The 21126-nt window shown below is 56.6% G+C and overlaps 1 protein-coding gene across 3 annotated transcripts in view; it reads left to right on the top strand.

The window, feature by feature from the left end:
• Positions 1–19797, top strand: part of SAP30BP (SAP30 binding protein) — a 34040-nt gene extending 14243 nt beyond the window's left edge. For 2 of the 3 annotated variants that reach the window (XM_081575324.1, XM_081575325.1), the window contains 8 exons: positions 7248–7290; positions 12232–12320; positions 14367–14458; positions 15263–15323; positions 15727–15778; positions 16735–16793; positions 17924–18008; positions 18223–19797. In XM_081575324.1, coding sequence (XP_081431450.1) covers positions 7248–7290; positions 12232–12320; positions 14367–14458; positions 15263–15323; positions 15727–15778; positions 16735–16793; positions 17924–18008; positions 18223–18404 — 663 coding nt within the window. In that variant the 3' untranslated portion in view covers positions 18405–19797. Of the gene's footprint in view, positions 1–7247; positions 7291–12231; positions 12321–14366; positions 14459–15262; positions 15324–15726; positions 15779–16734; positions 16794–17564; positions 17646–17923; positions 18009–18222 lie in introns of all 3 variants that reach the window. The other variant, XM_081575322.1, reaches the window with a different exon arrangement.
• The last annotated feature ends 1329 nt before the right edge of the window (positions 19798–21126 follow it).

Genomic DNA, 21126 nt, shown 5'->3' on the forward strand with positions numbered 1-21126 from the left:
TTGATTGATGTAGGTTAGCTTTTAGTGAGTTCTGTCCAGGGTGTGAGGAGGAGAATGTATGCTTGGTTCCTCCGTCCTGGTTTTCATTTCCTGCCTGCCCCGCTGTTCTGCCTTCCAGACCCATGATCCTTTGAGTACTGATTAGGGGGGGAAAAAAAGATGACTCACCTAAGCGCAGAGAAGGAAATGGCCCTTGGCCATTCCTGGCTTGTGAGCCATCCAGCCTTGTCTTCTGGCTGTTGTAATTTGGCCTTTGAACTGTTGAAAATGCCCAGGCCTATTTACCATCAACATTGCCTTGTTCTCACCACAGTGAGTGGCCGCTTGGCCTTCTTTTGGGCTGGTCTTGAACAAGGCGGAGGTGGTCCTTGCAGAGTAAGTGACAGAATTCCCACGCCAGGGAGAACCCCCCACCCCAGGCTAGGGTCTGCGAGTCCATCTGGGTGATGATCTGATCTGAGCACCAGACGGAAGGACAGAGTCAGGGCAGGCTGTGCAAATAGCTGTCTTGTCCAGATTGAAAGAAATCCAAGGTAGGTCCTTTGTCTCGCCGCCTTCCCAAGGCAGCTTGGCTACATGTGTAGCCGAAACACCTCTGGGAGAAACGTTGCGGTTGCTGGGACTTGTGACCTCCTGCAAAGGGAAGAAGGACTGTTACTGTCCCTCTCACCCCCCACCCTGGCAGCCCCGCAGCTGCCAGCAGGGCCTTCTTGACTGCACTCGCCCTGCTCAGCTGAAGCGGAGACTCCCAGGAGCCCCACCCCACCCCTGCGCGGTTCTGCATCCAGGAAGGAGCCGCTGCATGCCCGGTCCACCCGCCCATCAGCCGTGCAGGCCCCAGCAGACTTCCTTCCCTTCGGGGCCACATGCCGCGGATTTCTAACCAAGGTGTGGCTGGGTGCCTCCTTCCCCAGTGAGGACTTAGCTTTTTGAAATTTATGTTGTAGAAGGAAAGCTGCCTGTCCTTAGGGATCCAGCACTTCTCACCTCTGTTCCTTGCTTCAGTCCACGTCCCTTGAGATGCTACTGTAGGATTCCTGGGTTTGACAGGATTTTACTCATTTGTATTATCATTGGGCTTCCCAGGTAGTTCAGTGGTAAAGAATCCCCCCTCCGCATCTTCAGGTGTCTTGAATCAGATCTGTGGTTATGTTTCAAACAGTTGGCATAGTCTCCCCTTGGGAGGTGGCTCCAGCCAGAGCTTGCCTTCACATGAAGTCTGGTTGGTTCCACGTGACAGGGCATGAGTGCCATGCGGAGCCATGGGGGCATTACTGAAGCCAGGATTTGAGAGAGACTGTTCCTCTCCCCCTCCCTGCCTTTGCTTCCATCTCCAAGGCCAGCCCTAGAGCTGGCTTAGTTTGTCTTGGCAGACGCCTGTTTAAACCTTTCCTGTAGAAACCTCTCTGCTTGTGGAGCTGAGCCTTCCCAGCAATGAGCTGGAAGTGAAGGCAAGTCCATTGAATCCGAAATGGCCCCACCAGCTTCCGCCCATTTTTCTGATAAGTTGAGTGTTTCCATCTGCAGACAGGCAGCCTGCCGTGGCAGTGGCCCAATCCTGAGCAGCAGGATACAACCGAAGGAAACGTGCTGGTGACGGGCTTTCTCCTGGGCTCTCCTGGGTGTTAGGTAAAGCAGCCCCTGCCGGGGGTCTGTGCATCAGGGGGCTGCCCCCACGCGGCGCTGGGTTCAGTGACTTCCGCTGAGTCTTGGGGTTACTGCCTCTCAGTCTGTGCCCCCGACCCTGTCTGTCAAACCACAATGATTTTATTCTGGAGCTTGGAGCCATTTGGAATGGCTGCTTTCTGGGCATCCTGAAGTGAGTCACGTGTGTCACGGAAAACCTCGTTTGTCCATCAGCTTGAAGCCTTCAGGCGGCCTTCTTGGGGCTTCCTTGGCTCCTGAAACAACAGGATTGTCTGCCCACAAGTTCACGAGGCTGTCGTGAGAGCTAAATGAGATCTTTCACTGAAGTGCTTAGTGTGATACCTAACATTATTCCCCAAGACTGAGTTTTGTTCAGATCACATGCGTAGTGTTTGGCCCATTGCCTGTGGTACATAATAAATGCTTGGTAAGTTATTTGTGGAATAAATAAATGAATTAACTTTACAATAATTCTTTTTATTTTGTCTTCAGATCAGGAACAACCAGGTAGACTTAGGTGTTTTAAATTCAGTATTGGTGCCCCACACACACACACATACACCTTCCTGCCTGCCCCGTATCAACCTTTATTGCAATTCTGCTCCTTTAGCTCCTCTGCCACCTTGCTTTCTGATGTTGAGTCCACACATTGAAACTACCCGTGGACTTTAACAGGTTTGGAGTCTGGGGGTGATGTTTGCTTTGAAACCCTAAACTGGACTGAAGAAAAACTGACCACTGGCCGGTTAGGCGTGGGTGGCAGTGGGGAGGAGGGGAGGGTGTGTGTGTGTGAGATCAGTGTTTGAGCACCTGTTGTGGGCAGGGCACTGACTGTTGCAGGTGCTGGGAACACAATGGCAAACAAGACAGTGAGTGCACAGAACAGGGCAGGTGTCCTCTTGTTGGCCAGATGGGGGTGGGGTGGAGGGCTGCTTCATTGAGCAGAGGTCTGAAGTCTAAATGGGGCTTCCTAGGCTGGAGAGGGGAGGGGATGATCCAGGGAGCTGCCTTGCCAGGACTCTGGTGAAGGGGAGAAGGATGACATGGCCAGCAGAGAGTGCCCAGGGCCTCAGGCCACAGTGAGGCTTCTTTTTAAGTGGGATCTCTGCTCATGGAGTGAGATGTCACCAGGGCTTTGTAACTGCTCGGGCAGCCCCAGGTCTGAGAGGACAGAAGATTTGGGAGGCTTTGTTTCTCTGATCTGCCTCCCCAGCTGCCCCCTACTTTTACGATGCAGCATTGCATCATCGGCCAGAAAACCTAGTCTGTAACATTCTTTTCCCTGGAGCGGGGAGTGGCTGTCCTTTGCCCTCTGTCCAGAGGGTTTTCTCTGTGCCTAGCGCTCCTGAACGTGGGGAGAAAAGGCAGTTTGGATTTGGTGGAATCCAGCTGCCAACTTGCCTTGTCTCAAGCTGGACCCCAGAGCTTCAGTGCACTTTGTGGGCTGGCTCTCGGAAGGGTTGATGAAGTGTCAGCTGTAAACAAGCCTCCATCCTCCTCACCAGGAGCTGCCGCTCCTCCGCTGAATAAACCCTCCAGCTCGCGTGGCAGCTTGTCCCGCGTCATGGAGCCATATTGTTTTCACTTCCTTCTTCTGCTCTGGTCATGGTTTTGCTGGTGTCCTGACTTTTATATTCTCTGCAGGGGGAACCACATCTTGGATTCCGTAATTCCTAAAAATGTGGCCCCTGCCACAGGGCTGTTAGATTTTTCCAAGTCTCAGACACGATTAACTACAAAAACAAAATTGTTAGGTTCAGATCACAGCCCTCCAGGGACGGCCCCAGCCCAGGCAGCTGCTTCACACCCTGGTTGGAGGGACTTAAGCCCTGGGAGAGTAGGGGTTGCAGACGGTCTGAAGAAGAGGCCTCAGGGTTCTCCTTCCACCTTTCTCACTTGGCTTCATGGGACGATACGGATTTTGTTTTGCTCTGTTTTCCCTGTGTCTTACCAGGACTTGAATTGGAGAGCAGAAACCAGATTTGCCTGGTCTTTCCCCCTGGGAACTGCTATGTGCGATGCTGTCCCAGGCGAGACGCCCTGTCTCCACCTTCCTAAGGAACTGGGTGAAAAGCGCCCTGCCGCTGTGTCTGCAGGGGCGTGTGCTGTCACGTCCAGGTCTGTCCAGGTCTCCGGGAGTCATGCCTCCCGGCTGATGCAGACAGTCATCTGTCTGATAACTGGATCTCCAGGCTGAGTTCATTTCTGTGGCCAACTGAATACCCACCTGGAGGCCAGGGAGGGTGGATTCGTACAAGTCAAGGCAGGTGTCCTGTGAGCCTTCTGAAACCTGGCTTTGGGGGAAGGAAAGGAACACTGGGTTCTTGTTGCTTTTGCTTGTGTCCTCTCCTGCTCCCCTCCTGCCTCTTTAAGGATATACCGAGTCTCTCTCAACAGGTTTTGTCAAACCGGTTTCTTGAACTGCTGGCAGTTTACTGTGGGAACCTTCCTTCAATCTCCTAAGGAGATAGCCCTTTTAAATACTTCATCAGTTGTTTTTTCCAACACCATGGCTGGCTTCCAAGATAACTATCCTGGGCACTTCTTTCATTTTTGTGCTGAATTCCTGGTATCTGAGGCATGACTGTCCCTCTGGGTCTTTGTATTGAACGTGGAGCCCCATCCTGTCCCCCAAAGCAGCTGTCATTGGATGAAAGTTGCCTCGATGGACAGTTGAGCATAAGTGGTTCTAAGAAGCATCTCTGGGGTATTTGACGCCTGTGCTCAGTGGTCTCACTGGACGCCCTGACTCTCCTTCCTTGCTGGGCTTTCTTCAGCTTCCCCTAATGTCCTGCAGCCAACTCCATTCTGAGAACATGTGTTGCCGTGGCTCCAGGTCCTTGTGGGGTGTAGTCCAGCCCTTCTCAGGCTCACATTGGGGCAGCGGTGTGTCAGGCTCCTTTCGGATCTGGAAGCACTTGGGTCGTCGGCTTTCTTCTTCAGGGGCACCTTGGTACCACACCACACGCCCAGGAGCTCAACAGACCCACAACCCACTTGTCCACGTCAGAGGACAGAGGAATTCCCTGCTAAGCGTAACAAGGTGTGGCCACCAGGAGGCACAGAGTCCCATTGTTTGATTCTCCGGGGCCTTAGGAATCACACAGGCAACTGTGACGCAAGTGGGGGATCTGGACAAGCCCAGATTCCAAAGCCTCGCCGTGGTTTGTGGCTCCCAGCCTACGGACGCTCAGTCAGGTGTTTGGCTTTTAAAGTTCTCTCAAGGCAGGAGAGTCTTTGCTTGCAGATAGTGTGGAGCTGGATTCCAACTGGAAAGGGGTGAGGGTGCGGAACTTCTTTCTGGGGGTGCTGGTTTGGAATTGAATAAGAGGCCATAGTTTCACGGGACTTGAGGTGCACGCTGTGAGAGTAGAAAAGCAGAGACTAGTTGGCATATTGAAACCAACTACCAGGTTAATTTGGGGAGGGGAGCATGTATAGAAAGATAAATCTGGGGGAAAATGAGGCGCCAGGCCAAAAAAGGAAAGCCTGAAAGTAGTAGAAAAAAGACTTCCTGTTTGTGATTTTGCCCCATCATCTTTTTCTCCCCAGCTAAGCCAGCCCAGGCCCTTGTGAAACACAGGAATCCCCGCCTCTGCCCACCTGCACCGCCTCCCATTGCCGGGCACAGGCAGGCCCGGGAGCCTCACACCTTTTAATCTTAGCGGGAGCTTGTGGTGTGAACAGGTCCTTTCCCTTGGAAGAGACTCCTTGCTTGTTTGGTGACTAGATTCCTGTGCCCCGGAGCAGACAGAATTCCCACGTGGCTGTCTTGCCTCCTTCCTCGCTGCTCTGCATTTGGCCTCTAAAGGGCCCAGGGCACACTTCAGGAAAGAGCCCTAGGAGGCCTTTGAAGAGTTAATGCATCAGGCCTGTGGGACCAGCCAGGTGGCCCCAGAGGGGAGGTAGGATGTGCCCAAGTGATGTTTTCCCACAGTGAGCACCTGGACAGCTGTCCCCTGGAGGGAGAATTAAGGACCTTTTACAGCCCAATGTGCCACACTCTTTAGCATGGATTTCCCCAGGGTCACAGTTACAAAGGGATCGTTGTGGGGCCTGCCGAGACCCGAGACCCGAGACCCGAGACCCGCTCTCTGTGGAGCAGCTGATTGATGACCAACCTGAATTTGGCGCGGCTGCCCTCCAGGGGTGCCTCTGCTTTGCCCACCTGATTGGCAGGGGGTGGGTGGCTGGGGGTGATGGTTGCTAAGCAGCCTGGCCTGGATGTTATGCCCGTCCAGGTCGAATGAATAGCTGCAGTGTTCCAAAGAATGAGGGGGTTTTGGCCTGTCGCAGGGACTTTTTGGAGAAGAGGGCTAAGAACTGCTATTCTGGTCTTAGAACAGAGCCTGGGAGGTGGGGGGTTGGTGGCCTCCCTGTGCCTGCCTTCTGAGACGTCACCTTGGTGTGAGTTCGCATCGCGTGAGTGGCATACACAGTGCTGCCCGGCTGCCTCCGCGTGCCCATCGGGTCCACGATTGTCACTGTCTTATCTCCTCCCTCACTGACCAAAGGGAGGGGACACTAGATCCAGCCTCGTGAGCACAGCTTCTGCCACTGTGATCATTCCCATGTCGTGGCACCTGAGACCCGACCTGTGTTGAGGGGCTCGGTTTCTCCAGAAATGGGGAAAACAGGTATGTTTTTACCATTGTGCATTTGGGGCAGCAGAAGCAAGGAAAGTAGGTGCCCAGCCATGTGACCGTGGCCAGAACTGGATTTTCTTGACTACAACACACAGCACCTGGGAGTCTTAGTTCCCCAACCAGGGATTGAACCCATGCGGCGTGCATTGTAACCACTGGATCAGCAGGGAAGCCTTTACTTTGAGCATTGAGATGCAGAGTGGTCTGATGAGAAACCTTTGCCCCTAGGGCTCTGTATACCTCCAGAACAAAGGACACGGTGTGGAAGTGGGTGCTGGGGGCACAGGCTTGCATGAAGGGTCAGAGAGAGCTTTCTTTGGAGAGACTGAGCCAATGTAAAGAGAACCAGCAGGTGAGCTGGGAGACAGAGCCAAGCTGCCTCGAGCTGAGCTGTCCTGAGGGCGGTGTGTGACTCACTGACGGCCTGCTGCCTGCCTGCCCCCAGTTCCATGAACTACCCCCTTGTGGTAAAGCCTCCCTTTTTTGCTGAAGCTGAAAGTGAGAAAAATCTCTTGGGAGGAGACAGCCTCTTGCGTTTTGGTCTTGAGATTCTCTAGCCACCTCTTGTTTCCTGAGCGCCGGGCGGAGGTGCTGTGTTCTGGGGCGGCTGGCCAGGCCCAGGGGCGCAGTGGGCAGGGTCCAGATTTGCAGGTGATGAATGGCTGGCTGCTGGTCGCTCTCCTTGGCGTTGGGGGTGCTGGTCACTGCTGGAGGCCGTGGAGGAGAGACTGAAGCAGATGGCTGGAGCATCCCGGCTGCTCTGATGAAGGAAGAAGGGATATTCGGAGGTTCAGGGGTCTCAGGACCCCCAAAGTGTCGCCTTGCTCTCTGGGTTCCTTGCAATGCTTCCACCTTTTCTCCTTCCTTAAAAATCCTGAGTGTTATCAGTAACAAGAGTGACTCTGGGTCGGGAGCCCCACACTTACTCCTTGTGTTTCTCTTTTTCTCTTGCAGGATAACCCGGAAGTAGAAAAGCGAGATCCCCAGGAATTAGTTGGTGAGTACCCTGGGGTGGAGGGTGCCAGGGGCAGGTCTCTGAGCCTCACCCAGAGCCAGCTGGCTTCCAGCCACTCAGGCGGCTTCTCTCTGCTCCAGCCGAGGGAGCAGCTCAGCTGCGAGCCCATCTGCGGACTGTGACTCTCAGGGCCTTTGGCATTTCCTAAGACATCTGGGTGAGACACCCAGGGAACAGTTCTTTGAAAACTGTATTTATGGTGCATTTCATGGAGCTTTGGTCAGTTGCCAGTGTTGTCAAGAGGGACTCAGGGCCCCCTCCAGCTGGGAACTTGTTCTCCTTGTGCTCTGCGCCTGTCCTCCGGCCTTGGACCCCCTGAGCCTCTCCGCTGGCGTATTCACGGGCTCAGGGCGCAAACATGTGGCCTCTGCTGGCATGCTGCTCTGTCCCCGGGAGGGAGCATGCCTCCCATCCCTGGAGCCTGGGGCCCTTTGTGTAACTGGCCAGGGCAGTTACGGTTCTGGAACACGGCCCACGTGTCATCGCAGCCCCGTGTCAGCCCAGCCTCTTCAGCCTTTCAGAAGGTCTCTCAACTGCTTTCATTTCTGCCATGGACTTTGTCCGGCAAAGGCTCCCCCGAGGCCTGGCCCAGCCTCACAATGGGGGGGGTTGGCCCTCCCCCTCCGTGGCAAGACTGCCTGTCTCTTCCCACGAGCTCCATTAATCCTCACAAAGCAGGGTTCCTGCTCCCCTCTCCCAAATGGCACCTTTGCGGCTCACTCCCCCTGCTCGGGGGAGCCCCAGGCTGGAAATTCTGTATCCAGCAGCCCCTCCAACCTGTCCTTTTTCTGGACAGAATGCCTTCACCGGGGACGGCAGGTGGGGACCCATTCTGGTTATCAGGAACGTCATTCGTTATGTTTGTCTCCAGAGGGAAGGACTGGGTAAGACCCTGACCACGTGGAGCAGCCCAGATGCTCAGCAGGATTCTGCCCTTCAGCCCCGGGTTTTCTGATGAATGGGGTATGAGTCTTTCCTCTCCTATTAAAAAAAACAAACCCAATTTTTCCTAAAACCAAAGGCCTGATCTTTGGAAAATGGCGCCGTAGGGGCAGCGCAGTTAGCTTCACGGACAGAGGGAACAGAGCACAGCCCCACGGGAAGCCTGTGGCCTTCCCGGAGCAGTCAGTCCCTGGGGCCAGCCCTGGACTGCAGCCTTGTCCTCCTCGCCGCCTGTCCCTGCTGTTCACTGCAGGATGGTGGAGGCAGAGCCCCCCACCCCAACCCGCCCCCAGAAACGCAGCCAGGCAGCACTCCGCTCCTGCTAGCGGCGCTCGCTTGGCAGGAGTGTGTGTGGGCTTCAGCCATCTCGGCCCCAAACTCGTCCACAAACAGCTTTGACTTTTCCTCTCTTTGTCACTTGAAAGCAGCTTTGTGAGGTGCAACTTACATAGAGTGGAACCCCGCCGCGGTCCTGACATAGGACGTCCCTGTGACTGTAGAGTGTTCCCAGTGTCCGTCCCCTCGCACATGTTTCCTCCTCTGGCCTCAGGCAGGCGGCGCTCTCTTTTCTTCACTATAGTTTTGTCTTTTTAGAGTTTCTCATAAATTGATTTGGAAAATCCCATGGACGGAGGAGCCTGGTAGGCTGTAGTCCATGGGGTCGCTAAGAGTCAGACATGACTGAGCGACTTCACTTCACTTTTCCTGTTCATGCACTGGAGAAGGAAATGGCAACCCACTCCAGTATTCTTGCCTGGAGAATCCCAGGGATGGCGGAGCCTGGTGGGCTGCCGTCTATGGGGTCGCACAGAGTCGGACACGACTGAAGCGACTTAGCAGCAGCAGCAGCAGCAGCATAAATTGATTTATTTGTTGGCCTCAGCACTGCTGGCATTTTGGGCTGGATAATTCTTTGTTGTGGCGGCCTGGCCTGTGCGTTGTACCGTGTTTTAGCAGCATCCTTGGTCTCCACGCACTAGAGGCCAATAGCAGCCTCTTCTCCCTGCCAAATATGACAACAAGAAATGATTCTAGACATTGCCAAATGCCAACCTGGGGGCAAAACTGCCCCTGCCCAAGAACAGTTGATACAAATGGACTCATTGTTTGTTTGTTTTGTCTGGCTTCTTCATTTCCCATAATGTTCTTGAGACCCTTCCGTGTTTTTGAGCATATCCATAGTTGTTTGTTGTTTTTTTTTAATTGGTAATATTATTTCATTGTGGGGTTACACCACAGTTTCTTGAACCCATTCCCCCGTAAAGAACACGGGTGAAACTTGAAGCCTCCTGGTTTGGATTCCTCTCCCCTTTTCTCACTGAGGAGGTGGTGGACAACCTGCAGAGTGGCTTCCGCTCATGGCGCCCTGGCTGTCCCCTCTTTGCCTGGGCTCAGCCCCCTCCATCCACGCGTCTGGATGGAGGACTCGGGTTGCTTTGCTGGTGTGGACAGCATTTTCACTTGTATAGACAGACCCAGGTTTATTGGAGCAAAGGAGAGCAGAGAAGCTGGCTAAGGGCTCCCTAGCGCTGTAGCTGCTTGACAGAGGTGAGCAGGCACCCTGTCCTCCCCTCCAGGTGCCCCGCGGGCAGTCCTGGAGCAGTGGCCCCAGGGTGGTAATCCACGTGGGTTCTCCATGTCTCTGGTGAGGCAGAGACTCTCCCCTGCCTCCTGCTTCCAGCCCCACAGCACCCGCCAGGTGTGCCTTCACTCCCGCCATTACACACGCCCCGCTGACGAGCCACTCCTGTGCAGATCCGGGCCTGGCAGCTGTGGATACCTGCGCTGCTTTGTGAGGGGGGCACGCACCCGGGGTGAATCACGCCAACGGCAGGCTTCTCAGACCCTGAGAACACCCCAGCAGACCCGGAGCAGCCACAGACCTGGGCTGCCCCCGAGAGCCTGGATGCACGTCACGATGTGTTTCCAGGGAGATTGATTTGAGGCTCTGTGGCGGCTCCAGCAGCCCTATGTGTGGGTCTGATGTCTTCTGTTTTAGATGCATCCTGGGACTTAGGAGAGTCACAGGAAGATTGCTCCTGAAATCTGCAAGAGAAACTTTTACCGCATTTCCTGAATGTGTCGCTTCATTTGCCGTTGGGCCTGAGAGGAACTCTCTTGTTCCCAGCCCGGTTCTAGCCCACGAGCTTGGGACGACCTCTCCCCCTCCCTGTCACACTGTGTACCACTTGGGTGGTTGGGTTGCTAATGGCAACAGCGTCACACCCTGTTTTTCCAAAAGGCTTTCCTGGCAAATGCCAAAGGGCACTCTTTGTCTCTCTGTCACGTGCACAAACACACACACACACACACACACACACTCCCCCCCCCAGGGATCCATCACCCCTCGCTGTGCACCCAGAGCCTGCCCTGGCCCTCCTGGCTTTTGGTGCTGTTGCTGATGAAACTCGAGAACCAGCACAGCTCAGGTAATTCCACTCTCAGCCAGCCTCTGTAGCCTGCTCGAGCCTCAGGCCTAGAACTCCTGCCTCTCCCAGGGCTGGGAGGAAGGAGGAAGTTGGAATGAGATCAGGGTGTCACCCTTGCTTCAGGAGGCAGGAGATGGAAGGGGCTGAGCAAAGAGAAGCACACGGTCCCATGGTGGAACGTGCTCCCAGACTGCACTGGTGTCTCGGTCCACAGCAGGGTGATATACCTATGCCCTGTTCCTGGGGCACATCCAGGGAGACTCCACCAACAGTGAGAATCGGCACGTATAGCCTTGTTAGGAGATGGTCCCTGAGCTCCAGCTTCAGCCTCGGTGTGTGCAGGCTCATTTGGCAGCAGCTGAGAAGAAGTGAAGCTCAAAGCAGAAATCAAAGCACCTTATCTGCTAAGAAAATATTAATCCAGCCCCGGGAGGGAAGGGAAAGGCTCACCTGGCCATCCCCCGGCAGTCCAGGCGGCCACCCAGGGCTAAGAGAGGCCCGCCCGGGCCGGCACATGTCGGATACCCAGTGAGTACTTGCTGGGTGTTAGTGGTGCTGGGTTGTTCATTCTTTGCCTTCATCCTGCCCCACCCTGCTCCGCCTGCTGTTTGTTCATTGTATAGTCCTTTTCATGAGCAAACGTCTTAAAAAGCACAGACAGAATCTTAGAACAAGCAGCGCATTGTCTGGGTGATCCAGAGCACGACTCTGCAGTTGCCAGGGTGGCCGGAGGCAGCAGGGAGGGGAATGGAGGGAGAGAGAAGCTTGGGTGGGCAGGGGCACATGGCCAGGGGAATTGTCCCGTGGGAGCTGTGGGTCCTCACTTGAGAATCGGGCCTCTTGGCTCCAGGCGTGAAGGGGACCGAGTGAGGGCTGACGGGTTACCGCTGAAGGGCCCTGAGCTCATCACCAGCAGGTCATTCCCGTACAAAGCAGTCTTGAATGCTGAGTCCGTGGTCCAGGGAACCCTGAGCTGCTGGTGGACCCTGGGGAGCGGGCCCTGAGGTGGAAGGGTGGCACTGAGCAGCTCTGCGCCCTCAGCGCCCTGAGGGGCGTCTCAGGGGCAGAGCCCGCAGGAGGAGAGCCGCGTGCGCATGTCTTCCCAGCCCTGAGCTCGTGACTGCACACTGGAAGCTTGAAATTGATGGGCCATGACGGGAGAATTTACACCAGACAAAGGGGCAGATGCCGCGGGTTACGGGTCTGCCCCTCCCACCTCCCAGCTGGTGTTAAGCATTCACCAGCACCCCCAGGACACAATGTTTCCTCCGGGAATGGCTGTGATGTGGCCGCACGTCATCCTCATGCTCGTGCCCTCTGGCTGAACTTCTTTCCCCACCACACCTACCGGCTCCTTCAGGTCATTTGAGTTCAACTCAGATGCACCCTCAGAGAGCCCCCGCCGCACGCCCTGCTATACCATTTTATAGTGTGTGATCCCTTCTTGAAAACGCTTTATGTGCCTTTCTTGTCTTGAAGGATTTTTTATTGTCCATGTCGGGCCTCCACCCTGACCCTCCCGTGCACCCACAGAACTCTGTTCTTTCCGCAGCCTCCTTTTCTGAAAGAGTCCGGAACATGTCACCTGATGAGATCAAGATCCCTCCGGAGCCCCCCGGCCGGTGCTCAAACCACTTACAGGTACGCGCACGCTCAGCTGCTGAGGAAGTCTGGGCGGGTGTCTGGCTAGGTCTGACTTTAAGCAGCTTCTGGAAAAGAAACAGCCCAAGTGGGAAGGACCCTGCAGTCCTGGTGACCTCACTTAGGCTGCTCCCAGGAGCCGGCTCCATACCCCCGGCTGCCTCTGCAGCCTCAGCCCGGCCCCCGCCTGCCCCGGGACACTGCCAGCAGAGCAAACAGCATGCCTTTTCTGGGCAACCCTGAGCCCAGAGAATGTCTCCGAAGGAACTTGGCTAAGAACCTGAGTGGTCATCAGAATGTAAAAGAAACAAGTAGGAATGCAGATGCACACGCATGTAAATGCATACGCTCCAGTCCTCGTTTTCTTGAAATGGCGGTTCATTGGCTTCTCGTCTGATGATCCCTGGCGTGGGGAGATGGAGTGTAGAGTGCGGTCACTCTCTCGGGGGCAGGCCCTCAGGGAACAGCTGGCCTTACTCCTGCCTGTCAGCCTCGTTTCGGTTTCTCCTTGTCCCTCCGCGTGGTCCCCTTTGAAGGGGACCTTGGGACAGTAGGGCAGACACCCACGGCTGCCCCCGAGTGGGGCCTCCGGCCACGCCGCAAGCCCTCTCACACGCTGACGGACGGGTGACTAATGGGGCCTGGGGCTGGGAATGTGCGACCTGGGTGGGTGCCAGGCGGGGCTGGGCTGCAGCGCACAGTCCCGTCTCTTCCCGGAAATCCCTTCCCTTTGCTGAGTCGTCTCCCCACCACCACCACACACCACCCCACCCCTGGCACTGTGTCACTCGCACTCCAGACAACAAGCCACAGCCTGTAAGGACAGTCCAGCAGTCCACCAGGCAGAGAGAGCCGGCCCCAGCTTTCAAGATCAAAATGTTTCTCCTTTTTAGATTCTCCTAGTGGCAGAAGCCATGACACCGAGCAAAGGTTTTAGTTCCCCTGAGATAGGAGAACCCATCGGACGGCCGAGGGCACACAGAAAAGTCATCTGTAAGATACAGCTGTGCCTCCACCTGCCGAGCTTTCTGGGTAGGCCTGCCTCCGTCACCCGCAGAGAGAGGACATGGAGGCATCTGCTTGGCTGCTTTCTTCCTGGCTTCATGTTACAGACCTCTCTCCCCAGTTCCGTGCTTCCCCTGGGCACTCTTGACTCCTGACAGGAGTGGGTCACCTTTCCTGATGTTCCAGAGGACCTCGCTCAGGCCCTCCCCCCGCCCACCTCCTCTTGCAGGTGAAGAGTACCCCAAGGGTTTTCCTCCTGGACAGTCTGTGTTTAGCTGCCACTAGTGGGGGAGGCTGCCGAGAGACCCTGCCCTGGGCCAGCGCCAGCCTCGCTGGGTAAGCCTGCCTCTCCTCAGAGGTGGCCCTGCCCTGAGGCTTGGGTTCCTGGGGCCTCTTCACTCCCCGGGCAGCCCTGACGCCGTCCGTCACGGGCATCGTCTCCGTGGGCCTGGGGACACCTGTGACACTGGCCTGGATCCTGCCAGGTGGTTCTCTGGTTTTCCATTGAGCCAGAGCAGGCCTTGAGGGGAGACTGGGTGAGAAACAGGCTCTTGGCCCCCAGCGGTGCCTCTTGATAAATTGGCAAGGACCGGCCAGCTGTGAGCCTCCCCTCGGGACACTGGGGAGGCTGGCCACACCTCTCCCCCTGCCTTCCCGGGCCTCCTGCTGGGTCCTAGCCCCATGTTAAAAGTGAAATCCAGCCTTCAGCCCCCGCCTGTCAACACTGACTCCTGAAGCTCCTCTTCAGATGATTCAGCAACTGATCCCCAAGTGGGGATTTGTTCAGTGTCTTCTCCATGGCTTCTCTAGCTCGACCTTCTTATTTCTCCCGCTGCTGACCACCCAGAGGGGATCAGGAGAAAGCACAGCGAAAGCAGACTGGTCTCCGTTTGTCTCATCTGCGCTGGGTAGAGGAAGACCGTCTGGCCGGAACAGGGCTTCACGTGGCTTCCCCGGGTCTTCGTGTCCACAGCACGTGTGACCACAGGCTGGGATCGCGAGGGGTTCCATCACAGTCCTCCTTCTGTCTGCCTTCCGTAGGACAAGATCCAGAAGCTGTATGAGCGGAAGATAAAGGAGGGAATGGACATGAACTACATTATCCAGAGGAAGAAGGAATTTCGGAATCCCAGGTGAGTTTTCCGTGAGCCAGCAGGGGGACAGTCAGAGGGGTGATGTTGGGCTGGGAACCAGGATGCCCCCAGAGAGGTGGCAGGGATGGGCCCGGCTCAGATCCCAGCTGAGCCCAAAGGGACAATCACCCTGACAGCGTTAACGTCGCTGAGGCTTCGTTTACTGTTGAAGAACCAGGCAGCACGTGCAGCAGGTGCAGAGGGGAAGCCAGGAGACATGGGCTGGGTGGAGTCTGCCTGGGCTCCATTCCCTCGCTCTTCCTAGAGCGCATGACCTCCTGAGGCCTTAGTGTCCTCAGCTGTACGCGGAGGGGATCGTCTAGATGGTCACCCCAGGTCCTCCTACCTCTAGAAGGTTGTTGACTCTCTATGCAGGTTTGACAAACAGACCTGTGTCTGGGTCTCACTGCGTCCAGCGTTCAAGCAGGTGACACCCAGGAAAGAGCCTCATGTGCTGATAGGCGAGAGCTGCCCTTGCCCCTGTGGGCCTGAACGGGGAGGCCTGAACCCAGCCCCACAGACTGAAAGTCTGACGTCCAGTTGAAACCTCATCTTGACACCATACTCACTCTGGCCGCTGGCCCCAGTCACTCTCTGTGGAAGGTTGGAAGGCCAAAAGTGACTTTTAATGTCAAGCCAGTGGATATTTGCCCTCCCATCTGGAAACTTGCTTAGAACAGTTCAACTGGGTTAAAGACTTCATCTGCACCCAAGTGCTAAATGGTCCTGATCTCTTGAAATCCGGTGCCACACAGGGCCACTGGGCTTGGGCCTGCTCAGCGCCTTGTGGTTTTCTTCTTTCAGCATCTATGAGAAGCTCATCCAGTTCTGCGCGATTGATGAACTCGGCACCAACTATCCAAAGGTACATGCCACCTGCAGAGGCGGGGGGTGAGGGAGGGGACCCAGGGCCCTGTGCCCTCCCCACTGGCTTCAACCTGGAACCACTGAAAGGTCCATGTGGCACAGTGCCAGCAGAGGAGAGCCGTCCCCATCTCACTTGTTTGAGCCCCGGGGCCTCTGATTGGTTAGGGGCTAGCGTGGACTTGCCGTGCCCTGTAGATCAGGCCGTCCACAGTGCTTCTCTGCTCTCATTGTCCTAAGAAGGGCTGGCTGGAGACAGGGGTTAGCAGCTGAGCCTCCCTGCTCTTGAAGGCAGGAGACTCCAGGCCAGGAAGATTCATGGAAAGACTTGGAGGGAAGCATGTGGTTTCTGAGTCATTTCCATCTATGGGCCCTTTCTGCAACTCTGAGCTTTGCTTTTTCAGGATATGTTTGACCCCCACGGCTGGTCTGAAGACTCCTACTATGAGGCATTAGGTGGGTAGCCGTTCATCTGCCCGCTCACCCATCCATCTGTCCATCTCTCCAGTCATTAGGCAACACAGGTTTCAGGGTCTCCTCCGTGTTCAGCCATGTCTGAGGAGCTGAGTATGCACGCTTGAACCATCCAGACCCTGTCCGTGACTCAAGAGGCTTACAACACAGCAAAGAAGACAGGATCAAAGGAGTGATTCCAGCAATAACGAGTGGGGTGATGAGGATGCAGGCTGGGCCACCTAACTGGGGGCCAGGGGAGGGTGGGTGGCCTCATGGAGGACGCTGTGTCCAAACGAGGTCTGTAGGTGCACAGAGGCTGGGCAAGCAGGCGTGGACAGTGTCCCAGGCAGGGCCCAGCTGGGAGAACGGGGAGGAGTTTCAAGGGGCCCGCTCCCTCGGGTGCCAGGTCCCACACCAGCGGCCTGTGGACCACCACATCCGGCCTGTAGATGTGTGTTGCTGGACCCATGTCAGTTCGGTCTTGCTTTAGTTTGAATTCATTGCTAGTGTTATATCTAAAAATCCAGAGATTTCTCTGGTGGTCAGGTGCTTAAGACTCTGCACTTCCACTCTAGGGGCTCGAGTTCGATCCCCTGGTCAGGGAACTAAGATCCCACATGCCGTGCAGCCAGACCAGAAAAGAAATAATATAAGTCTAAGATTCTGGTTGCTGAGAAGGTAGTTACCCTAGGCCAGCATGCCCCCGTGGCTGCAGCCCGCTGGAGCCCAGGAGCAGCTGACCCCTCCAGACGGGGTGCACAGCCCCAGCTTCAGGGCCTTTGGAGTGTGAGCCCCCGGCTTCGTGCTGGCTGAGGGCTGGCTTGTGACTTTGCCCATCACAAAAAGATGCTGCAAACAGGAGCCCTGGGAGAGCGGCAGGCAGCGGTCCAGGGTTCCTTGGCCTGAATTATCTTGTTTAATCCATGGCTCTGTAACTGCCCATCCTGTCTTCATAGCCAAAGCCCAGAAGATTGAAATGGACAAGTTGGAAAAGGCCAAAAAGGAGCGAACCAAAGTAAGTGATGGGTGGATGTCCTGATGAAGGGTGCAGCTGTCTGGGGCGCATGGGTCATGCAGGCTGAGCCAGGGGGCTTCCCTCACCCCCCACCCCCTCACCGCTGGTTCATCACCCAGCGATGCTCTGAGCAGCCTTAGATGTGCTGGATTTTAAGCCTCCATAACTCAGCTTGAAGATGCTTCCTGGGCTGTTTCCGCTTGGTTTCGGAGTCTTAATGTTGGCTGCATTGTGTCCCCTCCCCCACACACACCCTTACAGCTGCCGAGCCCTGGGGGCTTTCTCCCTTTGGGCGCATCGGTGGTCTCCCCGGCCTGAATGGAGGAAATGCGTTCTTCCCAGGGTGCTCTGGTCTGTGCCTTTCTTGGCTTCCAGTGTTGGCTTCTGCAGCCCGCCTGAGTGCTTCCACGTACGTCCCATGGCCAGGTGACCCCTCACGTCAGGACCCTGAGCATGCTGCTTGCCTCCGGTCTGGGTCCTTCACAGGACGGAAACTTGGCCGTGAGACCAAGTTCTCTGGGCTGTGCCCTTTCTGACCGGAGTCTCGGAGAGAGAACACAGCCACAGGACACCCGCCCTTCCACCTGTGGTTTAGCCTGGTCCTCCTCCCGCAGCACGTGTGGCCTCTAGGATGTGTGTCCCCCGCCCCGCCTCCCCGGGGCCACAGGGTTGATCCCTCTGCGAGCTGGTGCTGGGGCGATCAGGGGTCCTCATTCTTAACCCTTGATTGAATTTCCCGACTCTCTCTCCTTCCCCCTTTCCAAACCCCAGGCTTGTTGCAGGGACGTGTCTGCAGCACCTGGGGGCCGGAGCTGTCCTTCCCCTGTGCGCACGGGCACCGCCTCCCCCGAGGTGTGAGGGCGGGGCCTGGGCGGGCAGGGGTGCCCAGCACGCGCAGAGATGGCCATGGCGGGAGGGGCCCGGTGTCTGTGGGAAGCTCTCTTCAGAGGAGTAACCGTCCTCTTCAGGCGCCTCTCCAACGCCTCCCCCCTCGACAGTCAGAGCTGGTTCTCAGTGCTTCCCTCGTGCGGTGCCAAGTTGCCTCCTGTCCCCCGGGAGCAGACAGCTGGCAAAAAGACGTGGATGTGCTGCTGTGCGCAGGTCCTAACGCTCATCCCTCTCGCCCCCAGATTGAGTTTGTGACGGGCACCAAGAAAGGCACCACGACCAACGCCACGGCCACCACCACCACCACGGCCAGCACAGCTGTCGCAGGTACAGGCGGCTCCGCTCCCCGCTCCAGTGCAGACGGAGCGAGGGCCTCCCCGCCTTGTCTGCGGGAGCAGGGCCATGGCGCTCTGGGCCTGGGGTGGGTCCTGGATCCCCGGCTGCCCTTGGCTTCCTGGGGCTGCGACCTGCTGTTTCTGCTCCCTGGTCTCTGACCACTGCCCTGGGGTGGGTCCTGACTTCTCTCTGGCCTCATCCCCAGATGCCCAGAAGAGAAAGAGCAAGTGGGACTCGGCCATCCCGGTGACAACGATAGCCCAGCCCACCATCCTCACCACCACGGCCACCCTGCCAGCTGTTGTCACCGTGACCACCAGCGCCAGCGGCTCCAAGACCACCGTTATCTCTGCCGTGGGCACCATTGTGAAGAAGGCCAAGCAGTGACCCAAGGGACCCCAGGGACTGGCTTAGGGTGGCTTGGACAGTCTCCCCTCCGTGGAGGGGAGGAGCCACTCTGGGACCTGACGAGACTGCGACCTCCTGGGAGGTTCCACATTGTATATTTCAGGACTGGGACCCGTTCCCCATCCCTCCTCCCTGCGAGGAGCCTCCGGGTGGCATTTGACCTGGAAGAGACAGGGCTGCAGAACAGCAGGGCTCTGTGGACGGTGCCCCCCACCGCGGGGTCTGCGCCCCATTAAAAGTGCCGCGTCCTCACACCTCGGCGTCTCAGATGCCTTGGTCTCTTCTACAGTCTGTTTTCAGGCAAATGTGAAAACTCAAGTGTCCTCTCATCTTCTCGGTTAGGATCCTCACCTCGGGGTTGACAGCAGGGTGACTGCAGCCTGCGGCCTGGCTCAGAGAGGGTGGCCCAAGAAGTCACCTCGGTCATTCCCAGTAAACGCCTCTTGGCGCGGGCAGGCAGGGGTCCTGAGAGGGGGGAAGGCCTGGGCTCCTGCTGCCCTGGTCCTGGAGCTCTGAATCCCATCAGTTGTCAGGCAGGAGCCCAGCCTGTCCTCCCCTGGGCGCAATTGAGCCCTCCTCCAACCACCTCTTGGACACACCCTGGCCTTTGAAGTCTGACCAGTCACCAGAAGGGCTGGGGCTGACCCCTGGCCCAGGCAGGGAGGGGGCAGGTCGAAGTGGGGAGATGAGTCACCTCCTGGCCTGGCTGGGCAGCCGCTCATTGTTTACGTAAAGCCTGGCTCCAGGGAGGATCCGCCACCCCACCCTTCCTGCGCCTGTTATCTCTACCCCACAGCAGCCCTCAGGCAGCGCCAGTGGCTGCGGCGCTCCTCTGGGGCCAGAACAGATTTCCCAGCCGCTGCCAGGCCTGGAGTCCTGGGTCTGGAGGGAAAGAGTGCTTTTCCTGCTCTTGGGCAGCTCTCTCCCTGCCAGCGGAAGGGCCGCGCGTCAGAGAAGGAAGCCGGGCTGTGAAGAGCTGACCTGCTTCCCTGGAGCGGGCAGGGGTTCAGAAAAGTGGTCCCCAGGAGGCTCCGGATGCTGGTGCATGACTGGAAGAGTGCGACAACCCGGCCCTGCGGCCCACAAAGTAGAGATCAAGCCACACCTGCCCCCTCCCCACAAACACATCCTCAGCTCCAGAAGAAGTCAGGTCTCCCTGTCCTTTGAGGAGACTTCACAGCCCTGGAGAGAGGGCTTTCTGCCTGCAGCCTCCACCAGGGCCCCAGGGAGCTCATGTGGCGGCAGCACCTCTGCTCTGGAGCCCAAGTTAAAACAAATTGTGTTTTGAGTCGTGTGTGTCTCAGGCCCTTTGCTCTGTAAGTCTTCCCTTTCAAATTATGGTAATAAAGCTTCTTGAGCTGGTTGTGAGGAAGCTTTATGCATCGCTGTTGTTGCTCAGTCATGTCCGACTCTTTGCAATCCCACAGACTGTAGCCCGCCAGGCTCCTCTGTCCGTGGGGTTTCCCAGGCAAGAATACTGGAGTGGGTTGCCGTTTTGTTCTCCAGGGGATCTTCCCAACTCAGGGATTGAACTTGCATCTCCCATGTCTCCTGCATTAGCAGGCGAGTTCTTTCCCACTGAGCCACCAGGGATACTTTTTATAGAGTACACAGGTTTGTTGGTCAGTCCAGCTTCTCCTTGTTTTAGACCAAGGAGGGAAGCACCCTCTAGAGATGATAAAATCAGCCTGGGTCATGGCCTTCAACTGTCCTCCAGGCACTCCCAGACATGCCACCAAGCTGTCCAGTCGGAGCAGTAATGGCTATTCCCCCTCAGGGCCCCAGTCGCAAGGGCCCTGGGGAGAAGTCTGGGAGTTTTACAGTCCGGAGTTGGCAGAGCTGTTCCACTTACTAGCCTGGTGAATGGGTGAAGGTCTTTAGTCCCGCTGAGTTCCAGTTAACTCTCCTGTGAATCAGGTTTAGTGCCTGCCCACCTTGGTCCCACTGAGGGAGCCAGAGGGGCAGGGTCTTAGCCTTCTCTGAAGGCTGGGTGTCCCAAAGTGCCCTGTCCCTGCTCACAGCCTGTCCAAGCTGCACTCCACTCCAGCCCACCCACACATCCTCACCCTCTCCCCAAGGTCCGTATCTTGGATGATGACATCGTGATTGCCCCGTGCTCTCCCTGCATCCTGTGGGTCACTTCAGGGACCCCTCCCCATCATCATTGCTGCTGCCTCAGCCCCTCAGTTGCTCCCACCTCATCTGACTCACACTCTTCCATCCAAGCTCCAGTCTGACCAGCATCTTCCTGCCCCCCAGCTCTTACCAAGTCACGTGGTCTCCCGCTGACCACGAGAGAGCCCACTTCAGCCAGGCAGGCAAGGCTACCAGCATTCTCATCACCTCCCAGCCTTCACCCTCCTTCTCCTTGCCCCCACACCCCCATGCTTGCATCCTCCCAACCTTCTCACTCCCAACCTCAGTGCAGACACTTTCAAGATGCAGCTCAGATTGTCTTAATCCCGTCCTGATTTCCCCCGGGCGTTAGTTGCTCCTTTCTCTGTGCTCCTGTTCTTTCTTGCATCTCAGATAACACTACTGCCTTGCAGCATCTGTCCACACAGTCCAACAACACTGTCCCAAGTGCCCGGCGTGAGAGAACAGCCCAGGTGATGGAGGGATGGAGGAGGTGTTTTTTTGGCCACACCATGCAGCATGCAGGATCTTAGTTCCCTGATCAAAGGTTAAACCCATATGCCCT

The sequence above is a fragment of the Giraffa tippelskirchi genome, chromosome 3, assembly GCF_054371585.1.
Source record: "Giraffa tippelskirchi isolate mGirTip1 chromosome 3, T2T-mGirTip1v1.2.pri, whole genome shotgun sequence".
Lineage (NCBI taxonomy): Eukaryota > Metazoa > Chordata > Mammalia > Artiodactyla > Giraffidae > Giraffa > Giraffa tippelskirchi.